This window comes from Apus apus, chromosome 6 (genome assembly GCF_020740795.1).
Source record: "Apus apus isolate bApuApu2 chromosome 6, bApuApu2.pri.cur, whole genome shotgun sequence".
NCBI lineage: Eukaryota > Metazoa > Chordata > Aves > Apodiformes > Apodidae > Apus > Apus apus.
The window spans coordinates 28,922,264-28,938,141 of record NC_067287.1 but is presented as its reverse complement, the minus strand read 5'-3'; the positions used below and the strand labels follow the sequence as shown (position 1 = coordinate 28,938,141).

Here is a 15,878-nt window from a genome sequence, read left to right as displayed (position 1 = left end):
AAGGAGCTTTAACTGGATAATTGTCCAAAACAGACGGGCTTGTTGACTTTCAGCAAAAGGCACAGGGTTGTTTAATTGATTTTACCCTGTAACTAAACATATACGTCTTTCAATATAATGAACAGCAATGCTACAATATTACTCTCCTAATGTAAATTGATCCATTACAGATGAGTGTTTAGATCAATGTGTGATGTCCTGATTGGAAATAAAACTGTTTGCTCAAGATTACTATAAAGACAATGGGCACTGGTAGATGATATTTATGTGACAAGGAACGGCTCTTAAAAAGGAGATTGCCAAGACCATGTCCATCTATTATGAAACGAACATTCACCCAGCAGCCGCACACGCATTTTTACAGAGGACAAGAGGAAAAGTTCCCAAGGCCTTTGAGATAAAACACACAAGGCACTAGAATGGCAGAGCACTTTGCCAAAGGCCAAGAGAACTTCATGGCCATCCACAGTGACAGCAGAAGTCAACCAGAGGAACCAAAACACCCACTAAAATGTCATAGGCCATAATCGCCACGGCTCTCAATGGATGGGAGGCCTGAAAAAGTCCCTAAAGCCTTCTGATTTTATAGTAGCAGCAACTTCTCATATCTTTCATTTTCAGTGCTCCCTTAGAGAGCACCACATGGCGCAGTTCAGCATGGTGGGCAAGGGATTATAAAAGGTAAAACCCTTAATGGAAGAGGCCTACTTTACAACCCTCCCTGTTTTCACTGGGGACTGTCCCCAGCCAGGGTAAAGCTGAGGTCTCAGCAGGCCAGCGCAAGTGTACTTACCACTTTCAGCTCCAAAGTCCTGCTGCTTGTTTTCCAGCATGGAAACTTCCTGTCACCTCCAGGCATGCAAGTGTGGGGGGCCTTGGCCAACTGGGCAGAGTAGCCAGAGTTGGTGGTCATGCAGAGCTGAATGGCACTGTTCATCTGTCCACATTACACAGGGGCTCATTCCTTCAGAGAGCAGCCAGCCTCACCAGGTAACTGTAGCATGGTGTGTGTCCCACATGCTCACAACCCATCTTTTGTCAACTCTGCATTTTAGAGGAAAGTTAATGTCTCAAGCTACCTTCCACATTAGTTGAGATAAATGCACATATTTCCTGTGTTTTTTCATTACCTCACTTGCAGGGGGCATTTTGTTTTCTCCCTGTGTGCCAATGAAGTTTTCTAGGAGCTGGAGTACAGGCTTGCCTTTGCACTGGATTGCATCCCAGCCATTCATTACTGGAGCAGCTGCAAGCACTTCTCTTTCTTCTAGGGACACGCTTCGCCTTTGAAGCACGCTGCCAGAGCCCGTCGGGATGCATGGTGGAATGAGGCTGTGCCAATGCACAGGGCCCGGTGGCCTCTTGCTGAGGGGACATCCAGCTCTGCAGGCAGGAAACTTGGGCAGAACAGACCCGCAGCAGCCCCGGGCACACACTCCCGCAGCAAGGAGGGCCCTGGCAGGGGCCAGCAACACGGCCTCCACGGCTGACTGACAGCGGTAAGATGGCTGCCAGGGTAACTAAGATGGCTGCCACCACAGAGAGAACGACATCACCTCAGCGCGACAAGCCCCACCCACCCTGGCTCGTCCCCATCCCATTGGCTGGAACCCCAGCGGTGCCGCTGCTGATTGGCTATGCCCGCCGTCCATCTCAGCAGCAATGGGACGCACCTGCGGGGGGCGGGGTGAGGCGGCGCAGGCTCCCTCGGGCTGGCGGGGCGGGCGGGCTTTGCGGGCAGCGCGAGCCCGGCGGGGCCTGGCGTCGTGCGGAGGTGGCGGCCGTGCCGGTGGGACCCCCCGGCGGCTCCTCTGAGGCGTCAGGAGCCGCTGGATGGTTGAGACCTGTGGTGACAGGTGCCGGACAGCACGGCTCGGGCCCAGGGCCGGCAAGTATTGGAAAGAACAGGCTTGCCTGTCATTCCAGGCCCAGCCAGCCACGGATGTCCGACATGGGACAGGGCTGGGCCGGCTTGGTACAGAGTCGCTCGGCTTGCAGGAGGTGCAGTTGCTGCCTATAAATATATTGGGTGATGGGTGGCCAGAGGTCAGGAGGGGACACTGGGTGGGGGAAAATAAATGAAGAGACAATGTTGACACAGAACAAATGATGCTAAATGGCTTGTGAAAATAGATCCATTAAGGACATTATATTCTGCACCAGCCCTTAAATACAACTAGAGGAGAAAAATAGCCTTCAAGTACAAACAGAGGGGAATTGGTTGGTTTGTGAAACCAATGACGATCCTGTGGTAAAGGACTGCATTTGCTGGTCATGTCCTGCTCCACTCTACTTGCAAGAGTCCCCCTTCATGTCCGTGAGACCAATCTGCTGCATTTTGTTGTCCCCTGAGGGGTAGGTAGCACATGCCAAATGCTTCTTCTGGTCCTCTCTGATCATAAATAGCTGAGACTGTGATGAATGTAGCGTGCACTTTCATCATATGGTAAAGATGGACCAAGGCTGTACAAGCAAGGAACAGTCTGTTATGGCAAGAAGGAGCTGGTCCCTCTCTCGAAGCCAAGGGCTTGTGCTCCTACTGATCTGGTCAGACTCAGGACATGGAGAGCTCACCTCTCAAGTAAGGAAGGTGTTTGGGGACATTATGGTGGTTATACACAGTTATACAAAGACACTGCAGCTCCTCTGTCCTACATTGTTACTGTGCTTTTCTAAGGATGAGAGATGAGGCTCCCGGAGGGACACCATTCAGGGTTGCATAAGCCAGCATGATGCTGGTAGCAAGAGAGCTGCTCTGTCATGGCCTTGGGATGCCTGCTCCTGGGTTGAAATAATTGAGCATTCTGAGTGGCAGTGCCCGAGCAGCAACAACCAAAGCTTTCTGTCATTATCTTGATGCACTCTCAAAAGGAGTGCAAGGGAGAACTCTGTCACTAGCCAAAGTGGATTTTTCCTCACCAGCTCAGCATGTCAGCCTCACCTCATCCCCCACCACCTGTATCCCTCTGGCTACAGTGAACCACACCTGCCAGTTGAGCAGGACCAGCTTTTAACCATCAGCAACCAAAATTCGGGAAGGAGGGGAAAAGGCTGCAGGAAGCTGCACTTCAACTGCTGCTGTTTCCCCCTCACCCCAACCATCTTTTTGCCCGAGGCTGACTCACCCGCTCTCTCCAGCTGGCAGGCTCCACGTCTGCACCCTGCACTGCACCCAGCTTTCCTGCCATTGCAGCGAGACGGGCTTTCACACTCCTGTCTGTATGTGAGCAAAGAGATGGGCATCTTAGCAGGAGCACCAAAGTCACCTCATCCCATCCGTGTTTCCATGAACTTTTCCAAAGGTTTCAAGGGTGGCCTGCCTTTGCCATAATATTGCCTGCTCCCCAAGTCTCAGGCTGCCAGCATGTCTCCCCTGGATGACTTGGCTCACGTTATTTTGTGTTATAACGGGTATGTTTTTTTAATGGCTATAAATAAGTTAAAACTGCATCTTTAATTAATCACTGCACTTTATATTGTAAGAGGAGATTTTTTTTAATGCCTTGTTGACAGTTTGAAAATACCATTTGCTCACCGTCAGATGTATCTAGCTTTCATCCCTGCATGTTTAACAGGTTTAGGATAGAAACAAAATTTCATCGATGAACAATTCTAATCCATTTAATTTAGAGCAAATAACTGCTTACTAAGTAAGTGGGGGGAGAGTGAGCGGAGACTTTTATATAAGCAATAGTGAACTTCAGACATTAAAATGCCACCAATCTTAAAACCATTTTAAACTAATCCTCAAATGTTTATTTTTCATTCACACAGGTTTGAAATTGGAAATAATATGTTTGGATGACTAAAATATGAACAACAAACAGGAGGAGCAGCAGCGTGTAAAGTATAGAGAAGTACAAGCATTAATACAAATATTTCTGCTATAGTAGCTATTAAATGATACTTTTTTAACATTTGGAATAAGAACCCATATGTTTATAGGATTCTTCCCCCCAATTAAAATATGTGTGGGTGTGTGAGTGTGTCTTTCTTTAAATATTATTTACACACACAGAGTGCATGTATAAAATAGCTGATTCTCCTTTTGTTTCCTGTCCCACTGGCAGGCAGAAAAAGACACCCAGTCCAACACCATCAGCATCTTTGCAGGGTGTACCTGGGCACAGGTGCAGATTCAAAGGTGAGTTCATGCCCTCTGTCACCCCCCATGGCCACAACAACCAGTGGACACCCAGCCTGGCCTGCCTGCCTCCTGCTTTGGGATGGTGCTTGCAGTTCAGAGAAGTAGCTCTCCAGCTCCAGGCTCCATGTGCTCTGAGTTACAGCCTTTTCTTGATACAGACAGGCTGCATCTCTGGCATGGAGACAGTTTGTTAAATTTCCCTGTGGCAGCTTACTGTTCCAGTGGAAGGGGCACAGGCAGCCTGGGACCTCCTCAGAATTGAGTGCATGGAGAGCAGTCAAGCACCCCAGCAAATGGCATTCAACCAAATGCCATTGTGCACAGCTTCCAGGTGTCCAGACATTCCCTAAACAGACAGAAAGACACTTGTTTTCATTTGGTTACAGATTAAATTCAAGAGACAAGCAGGTGTCTGGGTATCCGTAAGTGTGGTTATTGCCCCCCTATTTCTTTTCTTAAGGGAGTGCATAGATATTTCATATTGGATCTGCTATGAAAAGCCAAGAAATGAGGAACTATTACATTGGAACGACAGAAAAGAAAAAGCTTTTAAAAATTGCTCTACCTCAATTCTTAGACAACTCAAGTCTGACATGCAGTATATGATCCATCTGCTAGTATTGAACCCAGGCACTCACCACTTTGTTAGCTTAAGAATTTTGAGCAATTTTTTCCATTTATCTGTATTCTCCCCAAAATAATTTCACACATTTCTCAGATACATCAATCCTTCCGGCATTCCTCTAGACACTCAGTAGGATGCCCTGCTATAAATATAATAAAGCTTTTTATTATGTCCATTAACCATGGACATGTGTGCTCCAAAAGTTTCCTGACACGCAGTCATTTGTGGCTTTTTAATTACAAACAGAAAAGATCTACCAGCAAAAGAAGACAGCAAACTGGAAGTGGATCTTTATTGGTGTGTGTTTTGAGTATGTTCTCCAATGGGCTGATGGCTCCCACACCCTGCTCCTGATCCCGCTGGAGACTCTGCGTGTGCACGTAGATAACAGACCAGGTGTCTCGGGTGACACATCTGCCAGCTGTGCCAACCCCAGGGGGCTTATGCAGGTTTTCAAATCCAAATAACACTGATCAACTGTTACTCCATACACAGATATGCCCCCTGCCATTTTTCAGATCTTGTTCCACTTGAACTCAGCAGAAAAGAAAAAAGGCGCAGTAAATTACCTGACAAATTAAGTCATATTTATTGAATGCGTTTTATTTCAACAACCAAAAAATTCTAACAGCCTAACAATGCACATAAGTTAAAAATTAATTATCACTTAGTGATAACAAAGATAAAGTTGATTTACATGGAAAAAAGAACATTTACAATATGTTAATCTTTATTCACATTGTTGATACCGCAATAAAACACAATTTTTTTTTTGTTTTGTTTTGTTTTTTTATTTCACAAAAAAGGCGGAAAATTGTGCTTTGTTAAGAGGCACTACAAGAAAAGTTTCTTTCTCCAAATAGATATTATATGATGGATATTGAATAAATAGACATATATGCATTGTAATTCGCAAAGTTCTGGCAAGACCACAGGCTAAAATGCCCACAGATTCACTTATAACCACTGCAAAATTGGCAGTGAAATTAAAAATAAAAAGGCAAGACTCAGCATTGAAAAAATACCTAATAAAATTTTTGGTTGAAGTGTAAAAGATACCAAATGTTGATGCCATCATCAAGTGAATAACCTTACGTAGCTTGGCAAAATTCAGTTTCCTTTCAAATGTATGGAGTGATTTCAGCTACAGGATAAGAAGACAGTTTTGAAAGAGTAGCTCTGAGAGAAACATAAAGCAGCAACCACTGAAATTCTGATTAAAGCTGCAGCATACTACAGAAATAAAGTATGAAGAGCAAAAGGGGCATTAAGTAAGCAACCCACCATCATTTTGCAATGGTCTATGAAATTTATGCAGAGATACTCTTATGTTTCAAACATCAGTTTTGAAAAAATCCCTTAAAAAGTCCAGAGGTTACTGAGCAGCTAGAATTAGCTTGTATTGCAACGTCTTCTCCCTGTATCTTGTCTGTTCTGAGTAAATATCTACACATAGAGGTTTGTTTTTCATTTTTAACTCCTACCTTTTATACCTTTCAAATATATAAATAGTATTAACAGTTATATTACATTGCCTGGTGTAGTAAACAGAAAGTAACTTTAAAAGTGATATTGCATGAGGTCTTTTGTCAAGGGTACATGAGAAGCCCATGTGAAAAAAGAAGAAAAAACCCAGAAGCCTTGTTGGCACGGTTATGACTGCAGTTTGAACAGGTGTCTGAAATCAATCCAGCTGCAAAAGTATCAAAGGTGAGATCTTGTCTCGGAAATCACTGCACAGAAGCAAATGGTACTTGGTGTCCCTTTTGACAGGATGCCTCAGAACAGGTGGAGCTATGGTAGATTGTAGCTTTAGTGCTTATGCCACTGAAGAGTCAGTCAGGATTAGCTCTGCTTTATGCAACGTCGCTGGGTCACTGCGAGACCCTTGGCCAAGGAGGCGGGTGGACCTGCAGGGCCTGGTGTGGCAGGGAGGCCTGGGACACGGCACACGGAGGGGCTGCGGCCTGGGAGCCACGGCTGGTGATGCTTGGTTTCACTGGCAAAGCACAGGTGGGGTGGAGGAAGCCCAGCTGAAACAGAAACACGGGGGCGGCTGGCGAGAAGGGCGGGCAGGAAGTCAGCAATGCAAACCCTCTGTCTGTCAGCAATTTACCTGGACGGTAATGGTTGGGATTGTGGCATTTTGTGTCCCAATGTAACTTCACACTTGTGTGTGTCTCTGTGTTTCACCTCAGTATAAACAAAAAAAGCAACAACAAGAAGGAAGCTTATTAAGATCTGAAACAAAGAACAGGTAAATAAAATCCACAGTAAAATGTGGTTCATAGTATGAATTCCATACATCAAATCTCAACACGTTACCTTTTTTCTCTTTCTATAAAGACCTCGTTAACAGACAAGTCTTCTATGCACTGAATTTCAGTTTTAGTCATTCTGAAACCCATGAAAATTCATCTGTTCACTACAGAAAGGATTTCTGGAGAGTGGAACATGCTGTATCCTTTTAAGTGTGCATCGTGTTTAAAGTACTTTAACTTACTTATTTTCTTTTTAAGGTGCCCTGATTTGTTTTTCCATTTTCTCTTTTTTTTCTCTTTTCTTTTTTCGGCAGTGTTGATTTACGTCTTTAAATACATACCTCAAAAATTACCCATCAAGTTGCCAGACAGGAAGCCATATAATAATAATAATAAAAAAAAAATCAGGGATAATGTAGAAAATAAATAGGAATTCAAAAATAGTCACCACACCCTGAGAGCAGGTGGCAGTTTATCAAAAAGCCAAAGCAACTCATTGTGAAGTGGTTTTAATACATAAACAAGTCTCATCTTTAAAGAACTCATTTCACAGTCTATACTTTCAGGTTGTAAAGTTCCATCCCATGCAATTTTTTTTTATATATATATATATATATTTTATGTAAATATATATATATATACACACATACACACAAAGTTGTAAATTTTCCTTCATTGATTTCATAGGACTTTTCCCATTTACTTGCTAGATGTCCCTTTCACAAGTGCAAGATTAATGAAGGCATAATCCCATGTGATTACAATGATTACTTCAGTCAAATAGAGGAAGTGTAACACTCAAGTGTCTGAGTCAAGGCGACACCTGATGGGGCGATGCTGAATTCATTCTGTTTGCACATGGATCATGTGCAATGGAAACAAACAAAAAGTGAAAAGAGAAAAAAAACTAAAAATAAAACCAGAAAATCCGTGGATCAATGTATTGCTTTCTTTGCTCCTATGTCACATTATCTCTGGTCTATCTCTGCTGGTGCAGCCTTGCTTTTATCGGCGTTCTCCTCCTCAGGCTCCACTTTGTACATTTCCTCAGATCCTGCCTCGCTGTCGTTCTCTTCTGACTCTGTCAGCAGCTCCTCATCCTTGTACTCTGCCACGTCAACCACCGTTCCCAAATGCTCTTTTAGCTTCCCGTGGTGCTTTACGTGGTAACGTTGGTTCTGGAAGAATTTGATGATGGTGTGTTTGGGGAGATCCAGCTGAGCAGAGAGGGTGTGGATGGCTTCCTGATCAGGGTAGAGACCCACATCGTGGATAAAGCTTTGAAGGATACCTAGAGCTTCCAAGGAGATCTTGGTACGGGACCTTGGCTTTTTGGCACAACTGTCCTCAGCAGGTGGAGGAGGAGCCTCTTCTCTAGGTGGGGAATTCTCCTTTGCAGGCTGTGACTGCTGTCTGTGCAGCACCTACAACATCAAACAGACACATACTTCATGTACATGCTGACCTCCTCGGTGCTTGAGATAAAGGCACTTGTACAGGTCTTTACTCAGGGTCTACTTGGTTTTGGTGAAGAAAACTACTAATTACTAGTAATTTTCCACTGCTTTTCTTACCTGTAAGACAGCTGCACCAGAAGCTACAGACTGAAAGGAGAAAGCAATATAATAGGCAAATGATATAAAACAAATATAAACCCACAAAGTACATAACACAAAATGTGGGTAATTAAAAAAAAATAAAAATCAAACAGCGAAAATAAAAATTAAGTCACAAGGTATTATAGTCTCATGGTCATGATGACTGGCCAGTTGTCCTGTCTCAGACAAGTCACTCTCCCACTTTGTTCCTCTTCTCCCTCCTAGTTTCTTCTTGTCTTTTTAGGCTAGAGGCTCCCACCATTTCTACAACATGCCAAGTACCACAAAGGCATAATCATACATGGGACTGTCAGGTGCTACTTTATCATGAGCAATGATTTGGCATTAAAATCCAATGCAGCTGCTTTATAACAAAAAATAATTAAAGTCCAGACATTTGTTAAGATTTCCCTTCCATGAAGAGCAACATCATAGTCAGTTCAGCTGCTTCACAGAGCTGACTTTAATGTATCTCTTGAACAGATTTCTCTGTATTACATATGTATTAATTTCACTAGCTGAGGATTTCTGTGTTCAAATAATTACATCCTTGCATTCTGAGAAACCCTCTGGGCAAACACAGTTTTCAGCCTTGTAACAGCAGTATCTCTTTTTTGGCAAGTTTAAAGAAAGCCTATGTAGCCCTTAATCTTCTTAACAGCCACTTAAAATGACTAAGAAAGGGTCTCGTGCAGCCCTTGTTTCAGGGGAATAAATACCTGCTCTGCATTGTTAGAAATAGAGAGGTACTCCCTACACTTTCTTTAAAACCAAATCTATACAAGAGAGATTACCAGTAAAAATCCCCTACAGGATTGAGGACTGTACTTGCCCAGAGGTTTCTTCAGATGCAGAGAAATAATTATTAGAACTCAATGCTACAGAGCTAACAAAATCAATATGGATAAAAATTGCCTTCCACAAATAAGTGGGAATTCTGGCTCTTTACCCAAAGAAGTAAACATCTTTGCTGCAGACTGTAACGTCCAATCAACCCTGCATTAAAGATCTCTGAAGGAAAACAACCAAATAAACAAAAAAACAATAAAAAATGGAAATGTGCTGAGAACTTGCTCTGAATTCTACACACATACCGAGACCCCAATAAAGCACTGTACTATTCAAGTTATTACTGCAAGAAGGAAGTCCACTGTGGAATATCAGTCTGTCAATACATGCAAATACATAAAAAGACTTTGTGCTGAAGAGCCCCTTATTAATTCTCTTCATCAAATATTGCTGCCATAGTAATTTATAACATTAGTCATCTCCAGTCACAGTTTTTGAAAAGCCCATTCTAGTCCCCAGCCACTGCCTATGACACACACATGGCCAAAGAGCAGAACCTGGAGGAGATGCTGTGACCCAGTACCTGGGTGACCTGCGGGTACGAGCGTGTGCAGGGGCAGACACTCAGCTGCACATCCTGGTGACTGCAGCACACGTCACTGCTGCTGCCACCATGGAACGACACTCCTGACAGTGACAGAAAGCCCTCAAATAAGAGGCAGCTTGATGGCAGCTCCACACTGTCAGCTAAAAGCAGGTGTCACCACTGATGGCAGGCAGGGCTTGCCACACTCATGGCAAGAGCTGCTGGTGGGCAGTAGTGTGCAAATGTGTTTTTGTCCCAATAGATAAATTTTCCTCCCAAGCATCTAAATACTCAGGATGTCATAGAAATGGAGCTAACTATGGAGCTGGGGGAAAGGAGAAACTCAAATGGAATGACAGATATTCTGGTTTATGTTTTATTACATGCCTTGTTTCAACAAATGGCATTACTCAGCTGCTCTTTGAGGATTTCTTTTTTGTCTGTGGATTGTTCTCTAAGAGAAGGACTGATGTTTCCAGATAGAGGGATCATGGACAAGGGTCAGATCTTTACTTACATTGGCAGGGAGCACTGAAAGCAGCAGGGCCGGGATCGCAGGCACTAGCTGAGGACCTAACCCAACAAATTTGTCACACAGCCCCTACCTACATTATCTACCCTGTTGTACCCTCTGGTCCTGTCTCCTGACACTGTAAGGCCCAGAGCAGCCCAAAATAAAATAATTTAACACCACAAATGAACTGCCAGGGAATTTACAGACAGCATCATATGAGAAGCCTCAAGTAGCATTGCTAATCAGAAGCTGAATTCAAGTAGCAGGTAACAGAGACAGAAACACATCCAGAAACAGTGAATTACTCAGTTCGTTCTTGTTGGAGTTGGAAGTGGGTTTGGTTTTTTTTTCCCTTTCCAGTTGACAAAAATGATCCAGCCTGAAAAATGTTACAAGACTTCCAATCAAATATAATGAAAAAAAATCCAACAATACAGGATCAGCAGCAGTAAAATGTTTAATTTGAAGGAGACTAAGAGATGCCTACAGCATCTATAAAGCAATCAACCAAAGAGAGGGCTGAGAGCAGGAGGGAAAGAATAACTTTACTTAACCCTTCTTTTTCTGGAGTGACCTCTCCAGAAGGGAAAACCCATAACCCAAGGGTTATCCATGTAAAATATTAGAAAAAGATTGTATTTTATTTCATTTATTGTTCTCCTAAAGCTACTCTTAGATAAATCTCGTTATTTCACTGACTTCTGGGGGCTTGCTCTGGATTTCCAGTGGCATTAACCAAGGATTTCAGCAACATAACATTAGCCATATACAGAGAGATGGATAAATGCACAGGATTTCCTTCAGGTTTAAGATGTGATCTGCTTTGTATTTCCTTGCGATAATATGAGCTATTTAATACAAAAGAGCATGCTTTTATATGGGAAACAGATCAACTGTTGAGGCACATGATACAATATGAAATCTAAATTACCTTTATGTTAAATACTTGCTTTGAACTGCAGTTGTAAAACACACTGGTGGATTTGGGCAATTTGTTTACTTCGTATCTGGCTGTGTACACCGCAGCCTCGTAGGAGAAACTGTCCATTTTTGCCAGTTTCAGTTTTTCAGATTTTGGGTCATTATTATGCTCTTAATCTGCAGGTAAAATTCCACAGACCTCAAACACAGCTCTGCACCCCCTGCCATAATTCTTCATGTTTTGTGTCATTGTTGCTCAGCTTCTGTACTGCAAAGAAGGAAACCCCACTGATCTCTTGTGATTAAAGTACAGGCTGCAGCGCATTTTCCCATGCAGATAACCCCGCCACACACCACGCATATGGTGGGCTTCAGAGAGAAGGGATAAAAACTATGGCCAAGCTCAGCTTTCCCTTACCCAAGAAAGCTGGCACTGGGGTGCACAGCCCAGCAACGTGACCGCCGCTGATCCCCCCCTTTCCTACTCCCCTCTCCTTCCTCCATGGCCTTCCCCAGCACTCCCAGGCCACAGGTGGGACCTCCTCCTCCAGAGCTACCACCATCTGGAGCTTACTTCTCTTCCCCTCCCTCCTCACAGGCTCTCCATCTACTTTCAAATCAAATGTGAAGATACAGATTTCCTTCCATGCCCACAGGACTTATTTTTTTCCATCCCTTCAAGAGATTTCAATTTTACACTCTACAGGCATGGCTGCCTTCTCAGTATTTCAGAAGAGAGCTGCTTTGGAAGATGCAGCTTTATGAAGGTTCATTCGGGTAGACTTTTACCTCACAGACAAACTCTTTTTTTCAAACAAATGAACCATCTCTGGTAGGAAACATGGTAGAAAACATGTATGATGGAAGTTGACTTAAAAGGTCTTAAATCGCACTGTACTGAAATATGATTTGAAGGCCACAATGAAAACCAGCTGGAGGCCATGTGTAAAATATAATAGTACATGCCTACAGGGAAGGAAGTGAGATATTGAATGATTAAGTTTAGGAGAGTATATAATGTAGTGTATCATTACGGGAGTGATCAGGATTACTTGTAATAAGCTAAGGGTTTGTGGTCTTTCTAAAATCCAAAGCCAAGAGTTACTGGGGGGAAGGGATCACTGCACTGCTTTATATGTATCTGCTCCCCACATCTTGGGAGACTCCCACAGGAGAAACCTGGCTTCGGCAGAGTGGAACAGCCACGTTCCCACAGAAAAGAGAGGTGAGGGAACCCAAACTGAATGATGAACGTCATATAATTGCAGTCTGTGTCTGAACTGTATTTAATTTTGGCTGGCTTCACTATCCCACTGATGTTTGTTTCCATTTCCACCCACTTTCTAGCTAGAACTAAACATGTGAAAATGGTGAGTCTCTAAGGGGAGCCAAGCAGGATGCTTGAGTAGGGTACTCACATGCACTTGGGCACCAAGTGCAGCGAGGCACTGGCTGGCAACACTCGCTCCATAAAATGCCACATTTCATTGCCTGAACAGATGTTCTAATGAATTAGACACAGGAACTGCATTTCTACATTAAAACCTTGAGGTCTTTTGTTTCATAGTGTGGTTCTGTTCTTCCCTTTGCAAACAGGGTTAGTCATGTGAGCTCCTTTGACAGGTTTTGCTGAGATGATGAGGTGCTCCTTACTATGAGAAACACCGAAAACATTCCATTCTTGCAAGACAAGACTGTGCATCTGCAACAGTCACTGCCCCTGTTGAACAGACAGCACCTTCCTCACACAGGCAGAGTGAGCACCAACAAGTACCTCAAGTGGGGTACCTCAATGAGCCTCAATCAGCCAGTACCGATTCTCATAAGCCAAACCCACAAGGAGAAAATTTGAATGGATTTGCCTTCTCTTTTCCACTGTGGGAAAGGGTCTCATTTTTTATCTTTCGTTCACATTTCCATTGCTCTTGTGGCCAGCCATGATACTTTATCACACCAAGGACTTCCATGCCACCAAAGACAGCAAGTTTTTAGCCTGCTTAAGGAGTGCAAAATAAAAGACAGAGATAATGCCCACACATTACAAAACGCAGGTTCAGTACCTGTGTTTCAAGAAGAGTCGGCAGTATTTGCCACCAGTTTGACTCAATGCAAAAACAGATTCACTACATAGTTCATGTTAGCAAGCTAGTTGGAAAAGCTCCTTCCCCATGGCTGGCTGAAATAAAAGGGAGGGCAGAGGACAAGCCTAAACAAGACACTCAGCTGCATTTTACTGAGACCTGTAGCTGGAATTTGCAACACTCCATCTCTGAAAGCTCCCAGGCAGTGTAAGAGCTTACCTCAGAGACAACCTCCATCACTTTGCAAAGAAATCTTATACATAGAAGGAGGCACTGTCAGTCCCTCTTAGCAGATTTTACAGCAATAATTCAAACTACCAACCTTACACTCACCACTCCCAGTTTCTCATGGCTTATCTTTGTATACAGAAATGTGGAAGAAGAGAACAGAGCAAGCTGCTGCTATAAACAAGCTTGCACCCTGACAGGCTCTCAGTCCAGAGCTCACAAGGATAAGATGCAATTAGATGCAATTACTGTGCCAAGACACTTTATAGGTTTCCTAGGAATGCTTCTACAAGGAACTGCACCAGAAATTACAATTTGCACCTGTGTTCATTTCTTTCCTCTTAAAAATGTGGTTGTTAGACTACTCTTTTTTTTTTTTTTTTTCCCTTGCAAAAAATACATTCATTTAGGTAAACACTGCAGCACTAGTCACAGCTCCAAATGGAGTATTTTCTTTGGGCTCATTCTCACAGTGGTGATTTCACACCTTGACACCATAAAGCTATGTTAAAGACTGTGGTTTACTTTCTTTGCTTTTCTTGGATTATACAGTATCCTAAGGTCAAAACTCAGGAAAATCCAAAACTGTTATTAAAAAAGAAAACGTACCCTATGAAGTGATGACAAATTGCAGACTACAGGTGCTAGATTACATTTTGACTCCAGGCAGGTTTAATATACTTTTGTTTCCTTTTACAATTGCCCTTAGCAGGTACCGTTATCGGTAAGGGATTTAAAAAAATATATGGTACTCAATAAAAGAAGACCATGTCAAAAGAAATCAATATGAGGGTGCAAAAAGGTAGGAAGTCTGACATGGATAAATATGTTCACTTTCATCTAACTTCAGTCTGAGCTTCTTTTATTTTGTAGCTAGCCACACATCCTGTGCATTTGCCAATGCAGCTTAGTAATTGCTTCACAAGAGTAAACAGTTATTAAAGATATTTATAATACATGTTTGTGATATGAGGTACCCAGTCTCATGCAAGCCACTACCCAGAGCTGGTGGCTACAACAACTTGTAACCCAGCAGCCCTAGGTCCTATTCAGCTGCAAATACAAAGCAGCCACACAGTAAAAATAAAAAATAAAAATAAAAAAAAGAGTAAAAAAATATTTTAAAATCCCCAAATATTCAGGCTTTTCCTATCAGCCTTCATCTGCTTCTGACCACCATCAGAGCTAGAGCATAGGTTCAGACAAACCCGGAGTCTGAAATTTCTCAGTTCTGACGTACAAATGATTCTGTGAGCCATGCAAAAGGGTAGGGCAGAGGGAACTGTGAAGAGAGAAATGAGTTCTACAGGGAACCCAAAGTCAAAGTCGAGTTTGGTTTCCAGACTGCAATGTGAGCTGGTTGAAGTGATTCATTTCATCATCTTTGGAGCACACTTGCCACATTCCCTTTGCTTTATGGCAGTTGCTTTGCTTAAGGGCAGGAAATAGACAGTGCTCTGGAAACACAGCGAGGCACTGAACAAACATCCAGTCTCTGAGATAGTGGCCCTATCCTGCAATTCTTCTCCAGGACCAAACTGACAAAAAATCACAGTATCATACAGAATCACAAAATGGTGAAAAAGGAGACAAAAGTTAAAATGGGAAGAAAAAAAAAAATACCCAAAAAACAATGCCTTCCATCATGCATTGCTTTTGCCACCCCACATAGAGAGATAAGCATAAACATCAGCAAAATGCGATTAATCTTGACTTGAAGGTGGGGGGAATGCATCCCCCCCCTGCACACACTGCTCCCGTTAATGCTAACAGGAGCTTAGAATGCATCAAAGAACAAATACACCACAAAACATTTTTAAGAGCTATCATCACTGGAGATAAAATATAAATTACAGCCTGATTACACTGTGCTGCTAAGAAGCTACATGTGCAGTGTAGCTTGCAGTGACAACTGGAGATGACCAGATAACTTTTGGACAGGTCTAAGGTTGCCGTAAAACATCTGTGCAAAGGTATATTTCCTTGTCTTTGCTTTCCTTTCAAGAAGCCGTGGAACTGCTGTCTGCACAGTTGTTTGAAGAATGTTTACAAATCAGCTTGACAAAGAGAAAAAAAAAAATCTGCCATCACTTGACCACAATCGTGATCTTATTCTTCAGTAATGCGT

General features: G+C 43.0%; 1 protein-coding gene across 4 annotated transcripts in view; it reads right to left on the bottom strand.

The window, feature by feature from the left end:
- Positions 1 to 5,354: 5,354 nt before the first annotated feature.
- Positions 5,355 to 15,878, bottom strand: part of SATB2 (SATB homeobox 2) — a 132,654-nt gene continuing 122,130 nt past the window's right edge. For 3 of the 4 annotated variants that reach the window (XM_051624049.1, XM_051624050.1, XM_051624051.1), the window contains one exon: positions 5,355 to 8,457. In XM_051624049.1, coding sequence (XP_051480009.1) covers positions 8,002 to 8,457 — 456 coding nt within the window. In that variant the 3' untranslated portion in view covers positions 5,355 to 8,001. The remainder of the gene's footprint in view (positions 8,458 to 15,878) is intronic. The other variant, XR_007889946.1, reaches the window with a different exon arrangement.